At 44.3% G+C, this 23,557-nt stretch overlaps 1 protein-coding gene across 4 annotated transcripts in view; it reads right to left on the bottom strand.

The window, feature by feature from the left end:
* Positions 1–19,432, bottom strand: part of NRG3 (neuregulin 3) — a 1,058,853-nt gene extending 1,039,421 nt beyond the window's left edge. For all 4 annotated transcript variants that reach the window (XM_047072600.1, XM_047072602.1, XM_047072601.1 and 1 more), the window contains exon 1: positions 18,589–19,432. In XM_047072600.1, the coding sequence (XP_046928556.1) occupies positions 18,589–19,432 (844 nt within the window). The remainder of the gene's footprint in view (positions 1–18,588) is intronic.
* Between the last annotated feature and the right edge of the window lie 4,125 nt (positions 19,433–23,557).

The raw sequence follows: 23,557 nt of genomic DNA, 5'->3' as shown, positions 1-23,557 counted from the left end.
CCTGGACCACTTTCTTACACCATACACAAAAATAAACTCAAAATGGATGAAAGACCTCAATGTAAGACGGGAAGCCAACAAAATCCTTGAGGAGAAAGCAGGCAAAAACCTCTTTGATCTTGGCCGCAGCAACTTCTTACTCAACACGTCTCCAGAGGCAAGGGAAACAAAAGCAAAAATGAACTACTGGGACCTCATCAAAATAAAAAGCTTCTGCACAGTGATGGAAACAATCAGCAAAACTAAAAGGCAACCGCAACCGACAGAATGGGAGAAGATATTTGCAAATGACATATCAGATAAAGGGTTAGTATCCAAAATCTATAAAGAACTTATCAAACTCAACACCCAAAAAACAAATAATCCAGCAAAGAAATGGGCAAAAGACATGAATAGACACTTCTCCAAGGAAGACATCCAGATGGCCAGCCGACACATGAAAAAATGCTCAACATCACTCATCATCAGGGAAATACAAATCAAAACCACCATGAGATACCACCTCACACCTGTCAGAATGGCTAACATGAACAACTCAGGCAACAACAGATGCTGGCGAGGATGCGGAGAAAGAGGATCTCTTTTGCATTGTTGGTGGGAATGCAAGCTGGTGCAGCCACTCTGGAAAACAGTATGGAGGTTCCTCAAAAAACTAAAAATAGAACTACTCTACGACCCAGCAATTGCACTACTTAGGCATTTATCCATGGGATACAGGTGTGCTGTTTCGAAGGGACACATGCACCCCCATGTTTATAGCAGCACTATCCACAATAGCCAAAGTATGGAAAGAGTGCAAATGTCCATTGATGGATGAAAGGATAAAGAAGATATGGTATATATATACAACGGAGTATTACTCGGCAATCAAAAAGAATGAAATCTTGCCATTTGCAACAACATGGATGGTACTTGAGGGTGTTATGCTAAGTGAAATTAGTCAGTCAGAGAAAGACAAAAATCATATGACTTCACTCATATGAGAACTTTAAGAGACAAAACAGATGAGCATAAGGGAAGGGAAACAAAAATAATATAAAAACAGGGAGGGGGACAAAACAGAAGAGACTCATAAATATGGAGAACAAACTGAGGCTTGCTGGAGGGGTTGTGGGAGGGGGGATGGGCTAAATGGGTAAAGGGCATTAAGGAATCTACTCCTGAAATCATTGCTGCACTATATGCTAACTCATTTGGATGTAAATTTTAAAAAATAAAAAATAAAATTAAAAAATAAAAAAAAAATTGTTAAGAAATATTTTAACATAAAGTGCAAAAGAATAGCTAAAAGAGTTATTAGAGTATGTATAATTTCATTTTTGTAAAAAAAATACATACAGAGCAAAAAAATTAGGTTAATATTCAAGAGGAAGATAACAGTAATTATCTCTGGGTGGTAGAACTACATTGCCTTTATTTTCCTTACTGTTTATGTTTTCCAATTTTCTATGGTGAACATGTTCTATATAATAATACAGAGAAAGGTGCTGCAAAAAATGATGAAATATTTACACTAGCCACCTTGAGTTTGAGTTAAATGTCACTCTGGCTCATGGCTCAGAGCTGTGTTCTAATCCAATGGATGGAACCACATTCTGACATCAAAATCTTCATATGAACCAACATGCTAGGAAATAATGCCTTACATTAAGATACACAATAGTGCCAGGGTGCCTGGTGGCTCAGTCGGTTAGGCATCTGACTCTTGATTCCAGCTTAGGTCACGATCTCATGGTTGGTGGGTTTGAGCCCTGCATCAGGCTCTGCGCTGACAGTGTGAGCCTGCCTGGGATTCTCTGTCTCCCTCTCTCTCTGCCTCTCCCCTGCTCACTCGCACTGGCTTGCGCTCTCTCTCAAAATAAATAAACATAAATAAAATAAGTAAGTAAGTAAGTAAGTAAAATAGTGCCTTAGAGATACCATTTCTTAGTCCTCTGTTCTTGTAACACTTCAGCAAGTAGGAATTCTGTTTAATTAAGGGAGAAAGGCACTGTGGTTACATCTAGAACTGAATGAATTTATTTATACTTCCAAATGAAATATTTTGTGTGTTATCAGTAATTCCTCCCAGCTTTCTCATAACTCTGTCTTTGGAATCCATTTACTTTCATATATATAATAATACACACATTTCATTATATATATATATATATATATATATATATATATACATACACACACACACACACACACACATATACACACACACATTTCATTATATATATATATATATATACATATATATATATATATACATATTTCATCACACACCACACTTCACAATAACTGGCCTACAACGTGCTACAGCTCTACATCTGTCAGGGGAAGGATAAGACTTTTTTTTTTTTTTTTTAAGTTGTTAACAAGCAGAGTTCGCCAGACATAAGGACATAACCAAGTCCAACCTATGTAGCACACTGAAACACTGCTATTAGTAAATGCTGAAACGCCAAATATCCCACCAAAAGTATACTAATGAAAAAAAAACAGGGTGGGGTGGGAGATAAAGTGAGAGAGTTGGGGGGCGGTAGGCAGCAGAATTAGGAATTCAAAAATTCCACTAAGACTTTAATCTCAAATTAAGAACTTGGCCTCAGGGAATCTGTGCCACAGAGAGACTCAGCGAATGTCTTGTCCAACAGCTTTACTTACAGAAGAAACTGTGATTTCAGAGACTGAGTGAATAGTCTACCCGGAGGTCTCAAACAACTGAGTGGCAGAAAAGGGCCTGTATCCCCAAACCAGGTCCAGTGGCCTTCCCACTGGGCCTTAATTACTTTTCTCCCTTTTAAAACTACTCTTCTAATTACCCTACTTTTAATTTTCTTTGGAAGCAAAGAAAAAAAAAATGTAACAATTAACAAGATTGAGCCAAGGAACATAAACTTCCCTGAGGTAAGATTCTCCCACCTCTCTCTGTCTCCATGGAAATCACCTCCTGTTCCTCAGCTTCTTCTGCTCACAGTTTGCAAAATGGCAGAGATCAGAGAGGAAGTGGTAGACTGGGCATACAGAGATTTAAAAAAAAAAAAAAAAAAGCCTGGACGATATCCAGAGGCTTCAGAGTCGTTACTTAGCTATAAAAGTGGGGTATACTGCTAATGCCACACTGCTACCCACACCGAACCTTAGGTGGATGGTAGGATGGTCTGGAAGCTGAGCCACACAGTCCATTCTTCAAACAAGCTTCTGGGAATAGCTGTACTTCTTTGAATCTCTCTCTCCCCTGGCACATGGCAACCAACCTTCTTCATCAAAAGCAAAAATATTCTCGGACATCCAAATAGCCTGATTTTCCTGGCACAAATGCACCTCCATTTTGGGAAGATCCAGAATGATTGCATATGACTGATAGCTGAAGATTAAAGTGGACTTCCTGGCATAGCAGTGAAAAGAAATTGATGGAACAGCTAAGGGTACTCTTCCCAAAATGTAGCATGTGTAATTTATTTTTATGCAATTCATTTCCTACCTTGTAGCTACTATCTGGAGGAAAGAAAGCAGTTCTAGTAGAGGAAACAGATGATTTCATTTGGCAAAGTAATAATGTCTGGGGAAATGTGAGAAAATTCAGTGGCAAATTTCAGCCAAGTGTTTGAGCTTAAAAGTATTGGTGGCCAAAGATCACCCTTCTCTATAGCTTGCTCACAAAGGGACTCTCCTGTCAGTATAAAGGGATCACTGCCCAGCAATTTAATTCAATTTTCACAATGGGAGTGTAGTACCTAAAGACTTTCTGTACCTGGCAGTTAAGGTCTTCAAACCCTAACACTTACATATGCAGCAATGTTATGGCACCCAGGATGAGAACACATGTATTCACTGTGAACAACATTTAGCAATTGCACTAATGCATTATAGAGTACAAGGGAGCTGAGAGTTGCAAATTAGATAATATGTTTGATAGGTGTTGTTATATATGTGGATTAAGTGACACAATGCAAACATCATGAGAAGGGTTAATTTTGAAAAAGTGTCAGCCATCCATAAAGCTTTGTTCCGATGAAAATGTATTGTGCTTGTTCAGTATCTTTTCAACATCAGTGCCCAAAGCAAGCATCTGCTGTTATGCAGGGGCCTTACCGTTGGTAGCACCATTTTAAAAAATTAAGGTTTTCTTTTTTTTTTTTAATTTTTTTTTAACATTTATTTATTTTTGAGACAGAGAGACAGCATGAATGGGGGAGAGTCAGAGAGAGAGGGAGACACAGAATCCGAAACAGGCTCCAGGCTCTGAGCTGTCAGCACAGAGCCCGATGCAGGGCTGAAACCCACAGACCTTGAGATCGTGACCTGAGCTGAAGTCGGATGCTTAACCGACTGAGCCACCCAGGCGCCCCAAAAATTAAGGGTTTCAAAGTGAAAACAAATTTTGCAAGTTTCTCCCTTCCCCTACTCCACATAGCTGAACCACTTCTGCTCCTAGCCACTCCAACTAGCCGAAAGGCATAAACGTCTCCTCACCATTCTAGAAGAGAACTGTTCAGACACCAGCCCAGACCCTGTGGAGTTCAGTGCTGAGAGCCTACAGAAGGTATCAGGCAGGAAGACTGCTTCGTAAACAGCATGTTTTACTGGACCTTTTTTCTTTAGGGTTAACATTTTTGTGTTATCTAGTCATTTAGAAGTAATAGAGCTCTTTAGACTTTTACAACACTCAGCCATTTGCAGTGCATTGTAGGAAACGGCATTTCATTATTTATCATAAATTACTCAGAGCTGCTCATGATGAAAGATGAGCACCAGTGTGGTACCACAGAAGGTCACTCAGAAGCTCACAAAATCAAGTGAAGGGGAAACACAGATTTGATACTGACTTTGTTAAGATCCCATCTACAGCTATGCTGCTTTCCTTTCAAAGATATCTTCTGATCAAACACACAAAGACCCAAACAAATAACTGCAAAAGGCACCTTTATCTAAGTCAAAAAAAAAAAGAAAAAAGATAAACTGAAAGTAAGGCAAGTAAATAACACCAGTATATGTCAGCTGGTTTCTTATAAAGGTTGACATCAGTGAAAATTATCCGATCAGTGAAAAACAGAGAAGGAGAGACGATGTGGGCCATTAATACTAATGTAACATTCATGCTTACAATGGTGTTATAGCCCCTCTATCTGGTAACAATGAACAACCAAGTAAGCTGGCAAGAGTGATGAATGTGATTCTCATCTGAAGGTTCTTTATACTAAACAAAGGCAGGCAGCACAATAATTTTAGCTGTTGGATACGTAGAAGAAGGGATGTAGTTCTTGTCTAGGACAGGGGCTCCGGCAGGCCAAGGGAGAGCCTCATCTTACACAGAGCCATCCTCAGAACCATCTCGAAGCAGCAGTGCCTCCCCTCCCTCTTTCCCCACCGTGTGATGAGATCAACAGTGCCATTGCCTTTTAATTGCCATGGGATGTCAGCATTCAATCCAAAAAGGTGTTGAGAGTAGCTTCTGGAAAGAGGACCTCACAGGGGTGATGCGGCGATCAATTCATAAAGTACTTTTTGCCTCTGAAAATTCTCAAGGCAGTCACTTTTTAAGTAAAATCAAGAGTTTCTGCTGGCTATTCTCCTTGTATCTTGCAAATTTTTAGATATTCGAAAGCTACTATTTTGAGGTTAAATCTGTGTTGATATGACTATGCAAAAAAAAAAAAAAACTAAACATTTTTAAACACACCCATTCTTTTCCTCTTTGCAGCACTCTGAAGAGGTGCTGGAAGGAAGTCACTACTTAAATATATTCAGCACAAATCACAGACCATATCTTTAAATGCTTTGGGACAGGGGCGCCTGGGTGGCACAGTCGGTTGAGCGTCCGACTTCCGCCAGGTCACGATCTTGCAGTCCGTGAGTTCGAGCCCCGCGTCAGGCTCTGGGCTGATGGCTCAGAGCCTGGAGCCTGTTTCCGATTCTGTGTCTCCCTCTCTCTCTGCCCCTCCCCCATTCATGCTCTGTCTCTCTCTGTCCCAAAAATAAATAAACGTTGAAAAAAAAATTTTTTTTTAATAAATAAATAAATAAATAAATGCTTTGGGACAAATTAGCCTTGGAGAACCTTCACAACTTGCTGCTTGCTTCTCCCTCCAAGTCGTCCTGGAGACCTTGCATCTTCTGAAAATACCAGATATTGTGCCCCTTGCTTGCACCAACCCTGACTGTTGTTTCCCATAGCAGCCTAGCCATGTCCTCTCAAACCCTCCCTCCTTAATCAGGCCTCGTCCCAAGGAAAAGATGATGCTGCCTCACTAATTCCAAGACAGACCCTCTCTGCCCATCAGGCCAGACCCCTCACTGGCTTCCACACAAAGGGGTGCATGCACACTTCTAACTTTGTTAATTCCCCCTTGGCCCCATTTCTCCACTTCTCTGCCTAAACAAATTCTCCACTGAAATCACTTATGTCTGCTTTCATCACTACTTCCTGAAATGGCCTAATACACTTTTCAGTCGGAATCATACACTTTGGCACTTGACCATTCTCTGGTACATCTGTTCTGGTCTTCCCAACAAAACCATAAATGTAGACAATGAATTATCTTTCTTATGGATCGTGCACTCGAATGCTGCAGAACTGTGATACAATCACTATTAGGATACAAGTATGGTTCTACTTGTAAGCAAAGTGTGAGATGTATGTAAGATGCGTGTAAGATGTGTGAAAAGTGTGGTAGCTCATGCTGCATCAGAAACACTCCTGATATGGGTGAAAGAAAATCTTATTTAGTATAAACACAAGTGGGGCACCTGCATGGCTTAGTCGGTTAAGCATCGACTTTGGCTCAGGTCATGATCTCACGGTTTTTGAGTTCGAGCCCCACGTCAGGCTCTGTGCTGACAGCTCGGAGCCTGGAGCTTGCTTCAGATTCTGTATCTCTGTCTCTCTCTGCCCCTCCCCCACTTGTGCTCTGTCTATCAAAAATAAATAAAATGTAAAAAAATAAAAATAAAAAAAAAACACAAGTACCCACTCAGAAAGCCTTAAATTGAAAAAGAATGTGGGTATCTTGCACGGAGTCTCACTAAGCCAGGATCCCGAGAACAAAAGGAAGCTGCTAAAGCCAGAAAGACCCTCTTCGCACCTGTTAGACTGTGTGGCATGAACAACAAACACAGCATTATGATCCACTGGAAAAATCTACACACGCAGGCCACCACCCTGGTAGCATGAACTGAACTCCAAAGGAATGATCTGAAAGATTTCTCTTCTATTTTTAAGTTTGTATTGATATATAGAGCTCGATGAATTTTGACCAATAGAACTCACCCATGTAATTAACACCCAGATCAAGAAGCAGATAATTATCATTATCTTAAAGCCTCATATCATGGGCCTCTCCATTCACTACCTGCCACTTCCCCAAGAGACTCACTACCTTGACCTCTAACATTCAACATTATATTAACAGAGTCCTACTTTTGTTCTGACTCTTTCCGTTCACCAATGTATTTGTGAGCTAGCCTAAAAGATTTTGAGCACAATTCGTCACCAAAGATTTATGTTCTCTACAAGTCACTACTGTCCATCGGCCTATGGAATTTATCTATCTGTAGTGGAACCACCTAACATTAGTAGAGTAAGTATCTTATGATTCTGTGAGAGGTTTACAGCATCTAGAAAATGTTTGAACTGGTCATCCCACCTGTTCTCATTTGACCTCAGCCTTCCTTCTAAGACCAACCACTTCAAACTAGCCTTTGTATTCTGCTTTCATGTGATCCTTAAAATAGACCAGATAACCGGTCTATACATATACACAACTGATTGACTTCTACTGCCTATGTCCATCCCAAGATACACTACCAAAGACTGCCCAACATCTGCAGGCTGCAAGAGCCATTAAGTAACTCATTAAGCCTCCATCTTCTTCATACTTATAAGGTCAAGGTTAATAATCAAAAGCTCAAGGTAAGATACTCTGCCTTCAATAAGGCATTATTTCCCATGAGCAAATGAAATGCATTTATATGTCCACGCATGTGCATTTCACAGCAGGAATGCAACTCAGCCAACACTTTAATGCTGACACCACCAATCAAGACACAAATACTTGGACTGAAAAGAAAACAAAAACTTTACAGAACCAAGACCAATAATTGAACTGATTCATGGAACGTATTCTCTACTTTTCCAAAAGTTTAATAACTTCTAACCAGAGAGAGAATTCGTGACTGTTAAATAAGACAGAAAATACAGCAAAATACAATGAAATTAAGCAGCATTCCCATTCCACAATCCAGAAATCACCACCATTAACAATGTGGTATACTTCCTTTGAATATAGTTACTGTACACATTAAACCCATCTATTAATCTGCATAGCTTAATATAATTGGAACTTTATATAATTTTCTATCCAAAGTTTTAGACAATTTATACTAAACACTTTCCAGTATATTTTAAATTATTAAAAATACAATTTAATAGTTTTGTGAATCTATCACATGGCCAAAGTAAAATTTACTTTATTTATAATTTATTTCATTTTAACCTAAACCATATAAATTTGCATTCACTTGCCAAATATTTGGCTATAGAATTTAAGGCTTTTCACTAAATTTCTGTTACCTTTCTTGTGAAAAACCACACCCAACTTACACACTGCAATGTTCCCATTTGAGTTTATTTATTATGGAATGAAAACATAAAGCCACATGTGAAACAATCCAAGTGCAGCTTTCTCATGGATATGTAAGTATATTCTACCTTAAACTTGCCCACAACTTCTCCAACAAGCATTGTTTTTAAAGTGACTTATCTTTAAGGAGTATATCCAAAGTAAACAACTTAGTTCTCACAGAAACCACAATTAATTCATGGGTTTGCATCCTGTTGGAATACATTACCTCATTACAGTAACAAGAACAACAAGCATAAATAGATTTAGATACAACTAAGACTTGGTAAACACACCTCTCATTTGGTGAAGGCTGACACCCAATGAACTGGGGCTGTTCAACATGAAAGGGGCATTGGTGAGTTTTTCAATCCAGAAATAGAATCCCATACAGAAAAGTCAGTTAAGTAGAATTCAGTCAAGATAGTGTATAATATAAACATTTCTGCACTCCATTTTTACTTTTTCATTCCTGGAGTCTAGATGTTGCCATCATGCCAAAAAACCTTTTGTTTATCAATTTGGAAAAGCAATCTCACTTCCCCTCTTCTTGATGAGTACAGCTGTCATTCTCAGGCTACATGATTCATTCATAGTCTGATGGGGATTTTGACAAGGCAGGTTCCCTCACATTACAGTATTCCTATCCTTCAGCATGACTATTCAAAGACTGTAATAAACCAATCTTGGGATTTGACCAATTCCTGTTTTCTTTTCGTAAGTTTGCAGAAATAGAAATCCCAATCATCTTTCACTTTAACCAACAGAATGTTCTTTTCCTTAGAGATCCTTGCTAGACAGAAATGTCAAAGAAGTAAGCAGTGACTGGAGTCCAGCATGGGGTGTTCCTGGCAGACTATCAGAGTCTCACCAATGTTACTCTTCTTTGGAGTACTGGCTAAAAAGTCAAGGGTGGGTATCCTGGAGTATAGTTCCAAGAGGGAATTCAGATGCTCTGCAGGAGACACTACATGGTACAACACCCGATATTTATCTGTTAGGGTTGGTAGTTCAGTCTGTAGGACCGCAAGGCTATGAATCCAAATGTTCCCTGATACATTTCCATTGGTCAGTCTCAGCATATGATGCAGTAACTACCATAATCAAGAGCAAGTTTGGAATGGTCAGAGAAGACTATTTTGGCTGGATATTAGGAAGCAGAGAAATAAAGTCTGTAGCTGTTCCTTATCATTGGTCTACTGAATCACCAACAAGCAGCCACAGGACAAAAGAGAAGATCGAGGAATACAAGTTTAGAGAACACATTCTTTAGCTTTTGTTGAAACATCCCCTAAATTTCTCCTTGGACTGAAAACCAGGACAATTTCTCCAGTTTAGAAGGCTCCCTTTGGGACACCTGGGTGGCTCAGTCGGTTGAGCATCTGACTTCCACTCAGGTCAGGATCTCACGGTTCGTGAGTTGGAGCCCTGCATCCGGCTCTCTGCTGTCAGCTCAGAGCCCGCTTCAGATCCTCTGTCCCTCTCTCTGCCCCCTCCCCACTCATGCTCTCTCTCAAAGATGAATAAACATTAAAAAAAAAAAAAGTTGCAAAAAAAAAAAAAAAACAGATATAGAGCAAATATGTCATTTGTGGAGTTTACGAAGGCAAATGCCACTGTCCCTGAGCTAAGGGCTTGAAAGAAGCCATGTACACAGACATGGACACATTCTTACTAATGGATTAGGATTTGGGGTAGGGAGAGATTACCTGTAAAAGAATATCATTCAGTCTTCCTGATCCTTCAAACTATGCCACTTAGCAGGTCCTTCGCAAATTAACAGAACCACTCTAGGCCAGGTTCAAGTACCTGCATGAGTGAGATAATCATACCTAGGCCACTGGCCGAGATGATTGTCTTTGAGTCCTTGATTCAATCAATAAATAAGACAATAAATAGGGCAATAAATAAATATGTAAAGTGCTCGCTCTCCTGGCACACAGTAAAATTCCACAAATAGCAGCTCTCATTGTTATTTGCTGAATTCTCAAGCCCATTCCAAGACTGAGCTTCTGTGAAGAATTCTTCTGCACTTCTACAAGCAAAAATCATGGCACGGAAACCAACAGAGCCTGATCCTAAAACGATGATAAGACTGGGATTTTTCTCTTAGTAAAGTTCTAACTCACTGGCAATTCATAGGAAGATCATGACTACGATCACATGTAGTCATGGGATGTGTATCATAAGAGGCAGGCCAATATGTTCAGGAATTCTTATCAAACATTTAGCATAAAAATTCTATTAACTCTGGCTCTAATGTACTCATGCTAAAATAGCTGCACACATTCAGATGATCTTATTTATTTTCCTAATGCTCTTTTAGGCTACATTGTATCCATGATACGCACTATCACTTCTAAGAAGAGAAAATCTTATCACTGGAAGCTGCTAAACTTCTATTATTAAACTTAACTCTCAATTCAGTTTGCAGGCTAGTTTCTGACTCGTCTCTTTTTATGCCTGGGAATGGCAAAACCTATGATTTACTTACATGCACCAACCTGTCTTGAAAAATAAAAGCTTGTAACAAAAAAGTAAACTTTGAAATATAATTGAGGATTACGTTTCCAACAAATACAGGACCAGATGTTTTCAAAATGCTAACAGTAAAGTTCCCCAAAGTGCAAAGGTATACATCTAAAAGAGCTCTTTGATGGATCGGAGCAACCTATCAATCCTCTGGCGCTTAATTCACAGTAACTTCTAAGAAAAGAGGGGAACAGAATGCAATGCAGAGATCGCCTGTTTTTACTGAAGTTCTCTCCAAACTCCAAAGACTCAATGACAACAAGACAGTGTGGGAATGGAAACAAAGAGAGGCATAGGGCATTTTTTCTTTCATCAAGAAACCTAAAGATTTCTGTGGATTTCAGGTTTCCAGATAACCCAACAATCTCACTCATATCCCACCCCCCCAAACTTCAGTTCCTCTCTTTGATAAATGCATGTCCAAAATAAGCGTTTAAAAAAAGCACACCAAGCAAAGGGTGAGAAATGGTGGGCTCCAGTTTGTGGAATAAACAAAATTTCCAAGGTGATTTGAGGTAGATTTCCACACCATATTCTACTGTGTGTGCCAGGGTATCCGAGAGGAATACAGAAAGATCCAAGGGCATACAAGAACAATAATCTCTCATTGTGATAAAATATCCCTCAAGCTAGGTAGCAAATTAGCTCCAATATCTCAACTGAATTCAACAGCCTGATGTGTTCTTGGAGGAAAATACCCAGTCTATCCACTTCCCATTTCTCTGGACATATAAACAGTAGAGCGTTTTGCAGCTTACATACCCTTTTACAAGTGGTATACGAGGCAGGTAATTATCATGACCCTCATTATCCCAGTAAAGGAAGTTAAGGTTCAGAGAACAATGGTTCTTTGAGGTTGCAGACTTATCACTAGATTTAAGGCTATGGGTTTTGCTTTTGTTTTTGTTTTGTTAATGCAAATCTTTGTCACCGTCACAAAAATCTCGAGAAGTAGTCACTTTCTTAACCTAGCTCTGCTTAGCCAGCTGACTGTCACCACCCGTCCAGTGAGATGAACCCTGTTGGGCCCTCCTGTCTGGTGGAAAAGGCCACCAGGGAAGCTCCAAGAAGCACACACACCTCTGTGACCAACTTTTGGAGCAGCCGGGGCAACAAACCTGTTTACGCCAGTAGCTCTTACTGTAATTACGCAATTGACTTAAATTTGTTGGAAGCCACTGACATATGATTGTGGAAATGAAACAGAACTCTAGTTTCTATTGAAACATAGTTGAATGCTTTGTAGAAACTCCAAATGGTGAGTTGTTTGCAAAAAAAATAAAATAAAATAAAAGTTATTTGAATTGCATGGGCAAGAAGACTAGAAAAGATACCCAGGGCAAGGAAAATAGTATAATGCCCATACACAATCTGGTTCAAATTCCTCCACCAGTGTCTTCAAAGAAGAAAGAGGTAATTAGAGGTACAGTTTATGAAAAAAGAAAAGAAAAGCAAGGAAAAGAAACAGATGCTAACGCTCAAACTTATCGACACATCTTCAAGAAAAAGCTCTGCCCCTAGATCAACATATGTGAGAAAGCTTTATTTTAACTCTCTGCTTCTTAAACTATTACTTTTCTAGACTTCTTAAATTAACCAATTAACTACCAGCATTGTGATGCCCCAAACTGATGTTCAATAAATAACATGATGTCATCATGTTCAACTGTACCATTGTTTTGTGGAATCACACAACAAGCGATTCCACATACAAGTCAAAATTTGTATGATTTGTATACCAATTTTTGTGGAACAATAAATGACCATGAGGCTTCAGCTGAGTTTTTGGAATCCTTAATATTTTTTCTACATTTAAAAAATAAAGCACAAAGGGCGCCTGGGTGGCTCAGTCAGTTGAGCATCTGACTTGGGCTCAGGTATTGATCTCACAGTTTGTGAGTTCAAGCCCTGCACTGGGTTCTGTGATGACACTTCAGAGTCTGTTTGGGATTCTCTCTCCTTCTCTTGCTTTCTCACTCTCTCTGCCCATCCCCCACTCACACTCTTTCTCTCAAAATAAACTATAAATAAATAAATAAATAACGCACCAAGACAGTTTACTAACTCAACTGCATAAATGAGTAGACTTCTTTTCTTAACTTTCTACATCAACTTAATCTAACATCATCTTACCTGGAAGGCTGACTTCTATAACAACTTGAAATGACCCGGAGATGTTAAGAATACCAAAGAAAAATTTTAAAGACTACTGTTTATACTATAATCTAAGAAATAAAGGGATTAAAAAAAATCAGAAGTCTGTAAGGAATCTTCAAAAGAGCCATTATTCAACAGGAATAAGAGAAGTCCTAATGAAACAGTGGCAAAGATGGAAAATCAAACTAAGAATCTATCCTAAAACTTCCATTAATAATTACACAAATACAAAACACCTACTTTGGTATGTTTTCATCCAGATATAACAAGATTTTAAACAAGGGTATTCCCTGGCCCTTTCAATATGTATATGGTTCGGGAGGAAATGCTTTTCTGAGTATAGACAAGAAAAACTTCTGGGATCTCAAAATGTCTCAGTGGTATTTGTCAACCCAGTATGGCTCTGCCTCACCCAACACAAAAGTCTAATGATAAAAACAGCCTCAAAGGGAGAAAAATGAATTTCCGTTCTATTTACAAGCAATTCAAATGCCTTTTACAGACTTAGATTTATGGCTCTTCCCTTGTTCTTATATATTTCAGGGCCAACTTTCATGTTCCATTTTCAACATCCCAGATAGAATATCAAGATATGCTTGGCACTGGATACCAGAGGCTATGAGGAAAGAATTTCTACAAAAGAAGCAAGTTGAAAATCTGCCTCCTTCTCATTGTGGTGTGGAGAGGAGGAAGAGCTGGGGGAAGTATTCCCAAGGGAAGAGAGGTCCTGTTCATCTTCACGCCAGACCTCCCAGGACGGCACTGTGTTCACACTCTGCCCCAGTACTCTTGTTCCTGGCCCAGCTTGGATTTAGAAAGTTGGTTTCTTTAGTAACAGAGAGAAGTCCCCACAAACCAGCTTCTATCGTTTATCTGCTGAGGTTTTTCCCTTTCCGATGAGTTTGTGGTTCAACACCGTGTTCAAAAAAGGCTATCCAGGAAACATAGCACAAATACAAAAGGTGGCTGGATTCACCCATCAACCCTGCAAAAGGTACTTTCAATTAGTAACAGCATTCCCAACCCCTTATCTCAGTCATGGGGAACTGAGGAGGAAGGCTTAAACCACCCTGTCTTAAGACCAAACCAAAAATGGCTCTAGAAAGAGCTTTGCCAGTTCTATGCCCACACCTGCCCCTGCCCTGTGTTTCTTGTGTGTGTGAGGATGATGAAGCACAACATAAGTTGTCCAAAGGGCAAAACATACAGTGTAACTGATTAAAGCAGAAAAGTCTCATAATCTTATATTAAGGCCAACGAAATCAAAGCATACTCAGGTTGCAGCACGTGCTCCTAAAAAAGTTCTCAATTGGATTTCATAAGAAATACTGACCTCGAGCTCCTAATCCTCTCACATTGGCTACTGCACATGACTGGGGCCCACACCTGCTCTGTTGGAGTTCCTCTGAAGGATTCAATTCATGTGTACAAAAGACAATACGTAGGAGTAACTTCATTTAAACAAATTATACCTAAGGCTGTTACAAAACAACTAAGAGTACTCTTACTGAAAGACTAAATGTTTCTAAAAGAACAGACAGGAAGATACTCTGTTATCAATGGCAGTCTTCAAAATTACAACAGGTATGATTAGGTAAAGTTTTACTTAAACAGACTTGGTTATATTAAAATTACCCGCATAGCATGTTTACACATCTAGGATACATTTTACATTTATCTCTTCACTAACTACACTATTTGAGATTTGTGATCTTACTTACTGTAAATACTATACACCTTCCAAACAGGACCCAAAAACTAACCAATTAAAAGTGGTTCTTTGTATTTGAATTTAGCCAATGACTCTGGACTTTTAACTGTGAAAACAGTGCTTCCTGCTGAGTAAAATAACAATCCAGACTTGTATTGACAACATTCTACATATAAGTTTCAGGTCTAAAAATAGAATTCAATGTGCTGTTAAAAGGCTGTTTGTACACTAGTCAAAATCACTGTTCTACTGTCTGTAGTAAATCTCCTTTCAGCTTGAAAAATCTGTGAACTAATCAAAACTTTCAGAGGTAAAATGCTTCAAGGATGTTTTGATGAAATAATCTAGTGGCAATACATTTAAAATATTTGTTTCTAAAACATCTGAACCTAAAGCAAATCCCAGACAACCAACCGGGAACCCAAGAGACCCCAGTAACACTGAACAAAGTTCTGGTCCAGCTCATGGTCTAAAGGTTGGAGGGGAACAAGAGACTAGTCAACTTCAAGCCCTTCCTCTCCCTCTGTGTTTTAAGTTCAATCTTTCTTCATCTTTGATCCTACAGAAAATTAGAGTCTTCTAAACTGAGCCTGCCCCATAACAAAAACAGCTTTTGTTTTGCCTACTACTCATCAGCAAATGTGTTGATTCTAAAGTGAACCAGGCTTTTTTCCTCCAAAGATCTGTGTTGCCTTTACAGACAGAATCCTACTGACTGACCTAACAGGAACACAGAGACATTCATTCTGTAAGCCCTGAGATGTTCAATTCAAGAGCAAGGACCCTGGCCATTAAAGAATTTGTGACTTAGTCTTGAAAAACCAGAGCCCTGTCCTTAGCTGTCCTCAGGTGCTACAACACAATTCATGACTTTCACTAAAACAAGAGGAAAAAGCAGGGAGGGAGGAAGGGAGGGAGGGAGGGAGGGAGGGAGGGAGAGAGGGAAGGAAGGAAGGAAGGAAGGAAGGAAGGAAGGAAGGAAGGAAAAAAAACCCCAAAAATCTACTGAAGTCTAAAGGCAGGAAAGTAGGAAAGAGGGGAATTTCTCTCCTGGGAACTTTAGTAACATAATCAAAACAAATGAAAAATAAAATGCAAGATATTCAGGCCATTCTTCAGCCCACAGTAGCAGTGCTAATAATCCCTCAAAAAATCCTTATATCCTTTTGTTAATCATCTTACAATCTTGGACCAAAAAATAAAATAAAATAAACTGTCCTTTTCTTTAAATTACCATAAAAACCTATCTAGTTAAATTCATCCTTAACGGAAACAACATAATCTTTCTTTCATTAAAATTTCCCTTGTTGATATATGCAAACCAGGTCAGTTTCTATTGGATTTGCATACTTGTGTTTTATCCCTTAATTCAACTCCTTATTGAAGGTTTAAAAAGAGCCAAGAGCTGGACCTTAGATACACATAAAACAAACACTGCTTATATGTCTAAGCGAACACTGACACCATTTACAGATTCTCCACCCCCTCCCTTTTCCTTGGGGCTGAGAGCCTTGTCAATAATCATTACTTATTAAACAGGCTGCCATTCCCTTCTACAAAATGTAGAAAAGGAGCATGGAGGGGTAGAAATAATTACCTTGGCCTTTTCTTTAAAGACCTCCGGAATGGGATGCAAGGAAATCAATTGAGGAAGAACATGAAATATCCCCCCCTCCCAGGTGCAAGACTCCCCCCCCCTCCACCGGCACACCACATACACACACACACCCACAGTTGGGAAGTACACCCACACTCCATTATCCGTACCAACTGCACCGAAAGATAAAAATCCGAGGTCTTCCGGATACACACGTATATATTTTCAAACCACTGAGTATGTTCACACATACACTTGCACATCCTTTATGCTCCACAAAACTCAAGCTAGATTTCCTGAGAGAAGCCTCCAAACACCTCCTTGGAAAACATGCTCTCAAAAATGATTGCTTCAGCCAAAGGAGAGGGAAGCAGCAGGTTACCCGTTTGACTGCCATTCTGGTTTGTGGCAGATCCCCTCCTTCCCCTCTTCTCCCTGACTCCCAATTTATCTTTAGCTTATTTTTTCCCCCAGAGTACGGATATTAAGGAATTTTTCTCTTGGACCTTATCCACAAACACACTAAATCCTTGCTGTAAAAGTTTCAAGTGTTAAATAACACCCAGGGTGAGAGCACAGGTCAGGAAAATGAACTTCCAGATGACTGAAAGCATCCCAGGTATTTCTGCTGAAGAGAAAATGATGAGCCCTCTTCCTTTCCTCTCCAGATGTTATAGCTCAAAACAGAAATATGATGGAAAGAGAGTATAGCCAGGCAGTTTTTGAAGAACGGGCTTGCACAGAACTTGAACTGGCAGGCTGGGGGTTTGTCCTAAATAACCTTCACAGGTTGCAAACTGTTTCCCATATCCTAATCAACGGTCAGACTGAAAAGCTTTCTAAAATTTCCTTAGAATAAGAGCAAGGTGGGGGGTGGGGTGGGAGATCAATTAGTCACACAAAACATTTGAAAAGATACAGAGAAGACATACAGCATCTATACGAATAAATAGGGATCCATCACTCTTGAGGTAAACTGGCCAGTATGGGCAGCAATCGCCCCTGGTTGAAGAGGCCACATTCACAGAGTGACCGGTTTCAAAAGGGCTGGACGTTCTCCCCTGGAGTGCAGAGAACTATCCCATTCCCTATATTTTTCTGGCACAGAGGGAGGGGAGATGAGGTTCACACCCCACCTCTGGGAAACGAACAAAAGCAAATGCTTTACAGCGCTGAAAAAACTCCTCCTCCGTCAGGACCCTAGAGGCGGTAGCTCCGCAGGGCTCCCTTCCCATTTCCCCCTACTTAACTCACTCTGGGAGGCCAAAGAATCAATCTCTACACCTTGCAATGGCCATGGGCAGAGTGGGATCGGTTTAGCCCTCCGCCATGGATCGCCTCCTTTCCCTACCTCCCCCAATGGCTTCTAATTAACCCTTCCTGGTCCCTGCCCGGGTCAGGGCGGCTAGAAGTCCTACAGGTTCGTTCTATCGACATTTCCATCAAATATCACCCCCCCCCCATCCACACACACACACCCACCCACATGGACACAACTTCCCTTTGTGGTTTAGCGTCGGTCAATTTGCATGTGCTTTTCTTTCTCGCCTTCCTACGGGCAGGGAAAGGGCTCAGTGCTTTTGGGAAGGCCCACCCTCCCGCCCCAGCTCTCAATAGGAGCCGGATCCGGGAGCTCACCAGCAGGTCTGCAGTGAGCAGAGATCGCCCTCGCGTTAACCCTTTGAAGAGATCTGTTCTCATCTGGGACCCGCTGAAGTAGGCCGGGTGGAGCTTGACAACCTCCCTCCGCTTCCTAGCGCGCCCCCCCCCACCTCCACCTCCCCCCCCAACACTGACCCTGAAAAGACCTGCACCTTTCTCCTCCCTTGTGGCCAGTTTTAACTATCTCATTCACTGCTCCAAACCTGAAATAGGATGAAGGGTGGAGGATGCTAGAAGACAGGCGGCGGGGAGCAAAGACAGCAGGAGGGCAAAACGGAAACTCAGTAGTAAATCAGAGTTCAGACCAGGTGTACACTTACGAAATTTGGGGCTGGTGCTCGTTTCTGGCGCGGTGGTGGCAGAGGAGGAGGAAGACGAGGAGGAGGAGGAGGAGGAGGAGGAGGAGGGGGTGGCCGCATCCTGAAAGGGAGACAGGGTCCAGGACGGAGTGGAATCATGAAGGTAGGAGGAGGTAGCGTATGCCGCAGTGGGCCAGGAGGGCATTGCCTGGGTGCTGGGGGTTCCTGGCACCGGGGGTCGGGAGCCCGGCGTGCTGCTACTGAAGAAGGGGGCCGTAGTGGACAGGACCGTCGGGGGGGCCGCAGTGTTCCGTGCGGTGGTGGAGCGCGGGCTGGCCCGGATGGGCACCCGGTGTCCGGGAAAGCGAGTGGGCGCCCGCGTGATGGTCGTCAGGCGGGTGCTAATCCGGTTGGGCGTCCTGGAAGAGGCGGCGCCGCCGGCGGAGGGGGTGGCGGGGGACGCAGTGGAAGTGGTCGTGGTGGTGGTCTCCATGGCCTTGGGGAACGAGCTGGGCTTGGAGAGGAAGAAGGGGTCCTGGCCCATCCCCTTGGAGTCCACCAGGTCGGTGGGCACGTATTCCTTGACGGAGCCCACCACGATCCATTTGAGGAGCATGAGGCTGAGCCCCAGGCCGATGAAGCCGATGAACAGAGGCACCACGCACAGCCACGTCTGCTGCCGGTTCCACACGATGCAGTCGCTACAGCGTAACTCCCGGGGGGGCTCGGCCGCCCCTTCGCCGCCGCCGTCCGGGCCCCCGCCCGCCGCTGCCGCCGCCGCAGCCGCCGCGGTGCCCTCCTCGGCCGAGGCGGCGGCTGCCGAAGCGGCTCCAGGTGGCGAGGCAGCGGCCGCACCTTCACTCATCCTAGGAGCCGGTCTTCACCTTCGCCCCCCCGAGGGCCGCGCCAGAGGCATGGGGCCGCGCGGGCCGGGCGCGGGCGCGGGCTCCGGCGGCGGCGGCGGCGGCGGCGGCGGGCTCGGGCGCAGGCAGCGGCCGCGGCGGCCGCATGCAAATCGGCTCCCTGCCCCCACGCCCCTCCCCCCGAGAGGCGGGCGGCGGGCGGGGAGGAGAGGAGCGGGGGAGGGGACGCGGGCCGGGGAGGGGGCGGCGAGGAGCGCGGAAGAGGGGCGAGACGGGCCCCCGGCGCCGCCGGCCGGTCAGGGAGCGGCTGGGCGCCTCTGCAGCCCGCCAAGCGGCCTCCTGCGCGCCGGGGCCCCGCGCCTGCTGTTGCTGTTGCTGTTGCTGCTGCCGCTGCCGCTACTGCCGCCGCCGCCGCCGCCGCCGCCGCTGCTGCTGCTGTTGCTGCTGCTGCCGCCGCTGCCCGCCGCCTGCCTGCGCCCCAGCCGCGCCGGCATCCTCGGGGCGCCGCGCCCGGCCCGCTCCCCGGGGCGCCCGCCCGCGCCGCCGCTGGGCCTCGGCCGCCTTCAGGGGCCGAGCCGGCCGGCCGCGGGATGCCAGGCGCCGGAAAGCCGCATTCCGACACAGGGGGCCGTCCTGGCCGCCGCCGCCGCTGCCGCTCGCCCGGCCCGGCGCGCCGAGTTTCTCGGCGGCTGCTCCGCGAGCCCGGGCGGCAAGGTGCACCTGTTCTTCAGCCGGCCCGCAGCCAACCCTCGGCCAGCACTCTCTGGGAGAGACCAATCCGAGCGCAGCGCGGAGGGCGAGCGGCCGGGCTCGCCTCGCTCCCGCCGCCGCCCGCGGCTCCGCGCCGCCGCCCGCGAGTCAAACTCCAGCGAGCTGCGCCGTCGCCGCCGCGAGCCCGGGGCCTGGGGCGTTCGGGGCGTCCGCGGCGGGTGCTGTCGGACCCGCCGCAGAGGGAGACCCGCGCGCGAGCCGCAGAGGATTCGAAATCGGTCCCCGGCGCCGCTGCCGGGTCACGCTTGCGGAGGTGAATCCGGAGACCGCGTCGGGGATCCCGGACGACGCGGACCTCCGGCCGGAGGTGGCTCCAGGCGAGCTCTGGCAGCCGGGCGGGTGCGGTGTGCGCCGAGCCGCCGCGGACGGGCTGGGCTTCAGGCAGAGTGGCGCCTCCCACCAACACCTAATGGTGGTTTCTTAATGTGCACGAGAGAAATAAATGATCCTAGCAAACCCCCACTTGGAAGTGTGTGGCAAAAGCACCTCCCGACCGATCGTGAGCCCGTCTCCGGAACGGATCCGATGGGGTCAGACTGACGCTGTGGGGCGAGGGAGCTGGGCCCGAGCGCGTGGGAGGTTGTCTGCACTCCCCAGCCTGATGGCGGGTGCTGCTGGATGGAGAGCCACCTTTCCTCCGAGTTCCTCTGAGAGATGCTGGTGAAGCAGACGACCTTTGCGCGGTTAGACCTGGCAGATGTCTCCAAGCCGATTTAGGACAACTTACCGTAGAAAACAAAGTATTGTCTTTAAATGTAGCCGAAAGCACACGCACACACGTCACATGGCAACTGACTGTGAGAGGTAAAATTTAGAAGGATTTGGGTCGATACCCAAAATTGTGTTGCGGGTTCCTTACCTTGGGTGGCGAGGCGCCTGTGTACCTGTATCTCAGGTGCAGTATGGGACCTGCCTGGGGGAACCGGGGGACTGGAAGGGAAAGAAAGGAAGGGATAGAGAGCCAGCCTCAGCGTGCTTTATGCTGATGATGCAAAACCTTGCTTGTCAACGCTCCCCGGATTTCCTGGTCTAAAGTGGAAACTGGAAAGATGTTTTTATTTACAAGCTCCGAGAATGAGAAGTTGAGGATGGCAGGCTCCTGATACACCTCCCCAGCTGTGTAGGATTGGCGCCGATGCTGGAACCAGCGTTCTCGTGTTCCGATACAGCCTCCACAAAGATGAAGTTTTCAAGGTATCCATTTTATTCGCAGGTGGAGAGCCGTACAGTACACGGAAAAGACTGCAGAGAGCAGAGGATGCATTGAAACGGGAACCACCCCCCGGGATTTGGTGCCTACCAGAGTATTTTGCACAGACGCGGTTAATAAATTATTTTCGATGGCAGTAATGCGGCTGTCACCTCTCTCACAACATTGAGACTTTCCCCATAGGAAAGCTTTTGAGTTTCAGTTTGCTAGAACGTGCCCTAATCCAGTAGTGCTGAATTATGGTTCCAAAAATTGCAAGTGAAAAAAATATATATCACAACCCTTGAATCTGTATTCCTTCAGCTTTCCAATGCAAGGCACAGTCTTGTTAAGTGAAAAACTGACCCAATGTCTACCTTCTGTGGGTGCTGGGCAGCTATTGGCCAGCCTTTCCCATATAGCAAATAAAACTTAGCTTTCACACGAAACGTTGTGAAAGTATAGCCGGTGCTGTTGTCAGCTATATGAGACAGGAAATTACTTTTCCAGAAAACGCTCCTAGCACACTGGCTCCCCCAGCATTCCAGTAACCACTCCCTTCTTTGTGCAGTGTACAAAAAGGGGTGCTGTAATGCTGCAGCTGGATAGATGCTTTCCGGAAACTCACTGCATTCACCCCGTGTTGTCTTGGTGCTCCCTAATGCCTTCTTCAGCCGCCTCTACAAATTCCCTCTGCTTCTCATTTCCACTTAGCTTTAACAACTTATTCATGGTTCCCTGTTGAGCTCATTTTCTCCCAGATCCCAAGCCATTGCACTTGACTACCCATTAGCTCCTCTCACAGTGAACATCATCACTGGGAGGAGGGAAGGGGGGAGCCCAGTGCTATGATGGCCTTGTACCTGGGAGTACGTTGTACCAGCCCACTCAAGAAAGTTTGACAGATGTAGTCCTCCTTAACTTGCAATTTTATTGTGAGGCTTCCTGGTAGCAGGTGGTAAGCCCTGGAACTGGAATTGGGGAGGGGGTGTGTCCACACCTGAGTCAAGGGCAAATAGTGGGCACTCTGCCAATAGGCAACCAGCTAGTCTGTCCTATGGTAAGGAGGAGTCCTGTTCCAGTGACTTGCAGTTCTCTGAAGCAGAACACTGGAGAAAAGAGCTTCACACTCAGACTGAGGACAGGGATTCAAGTCAGACCTCTGGCCCTGAGAAGCAATAAAGTCACTCTGGGCTCCTGTTTTCTCACTTGTGAAATGAAACTCTGATACCTACATTCTATATAATTATATGAAATTGTATAACTAAATGATCTATTCACCTGTGGTGTCTCTCAAGCATCATATTCAGGGGCGCCTGGGTGGCTCAATCAGCTGAGCAGCCGACTCCGCCTCAGGTCAGGATCTCACAGTTTGTGAGTTCGAGCCCCGCGTCAGGCTCTGGGCTGACAGCTCAGAGCCTGGAGCCTGCTTCAGATTCTGTGTCTCCCTTTCTCTCTGCCTCTCCCCGGCTCACACTCTGTCTCTCACAGTCTTTCTCGCATTCTGCCTCTAATGTTTTTAGTAAACATTAAAAAAAATTAGAAATAAGAAAGCATCATTTTCAGATACCTTCCTATAGAGAGGGGTGTGGATTTTTCTCATAAATAGGCATGACATACCTCAGCCTCTCCTGAGCTCCATATCTGCCTGAATATAATCACCTTCTGGATGTCTCCTGTGTGATCCCACTAACCCATTAAACTCAGGATTGATGACCGTTGCTTCAAGTTTGCCCACAAACCAGCATTTGTGCTGAACTTCGTTTTTCCCTTTCAGTGGCACTAAATTACCGAAGCTGGGAGTGTCAGTGCCATCTCTGACTCCTTGTCTTTCATACTCCAACTTTAATTAGTTGTCTTCATTCATGGCACATTATCATCATCTTGGGTTCCCTCCACTGTAAAGTCTTTGGGAAAGGCCTATCTTCAGAACCACAAGGCTGGACATGAACTTGGTGGCCAAACACCCCCACTGTGTCGTCTCCCAAAGTGTCCCAGCCCAACAGTCATCCGGATCTAGCAGTCTTCTCTAGAGAAGACACCACTTACTGACCCAGCCTGCAGAGAGTATACATTATTATAAAAGCCAACAATCCGCCTTCCCATATTTTCACCCTTTGTTCTTAGATCATTAACTATATAAACCTTTCACTAACTAGGTGGCAGC

Source organism: Lynx rufus, unplaced genomic scaffold, assembly GCF_022079265.1.
Source record: "Lynx rufus isolate CCGP_SWC_20201006 ecotype Redwood Valley unplaced genomic scaffold, mLynRuf1.p SCAF_11, whole genome shotgun sequence".
Classification (NCBI taxonomy): Eukaryota; Metazoa; Chordata; class Mammalia; order Carnivora; family Felidae; genus Lynx; species Lynx rufus.
The sequence above is the reverse complement of the archived record's forward strand: the minus strand, read 5'-3'. Positions and strand labels throughout refer to the sequence as shown.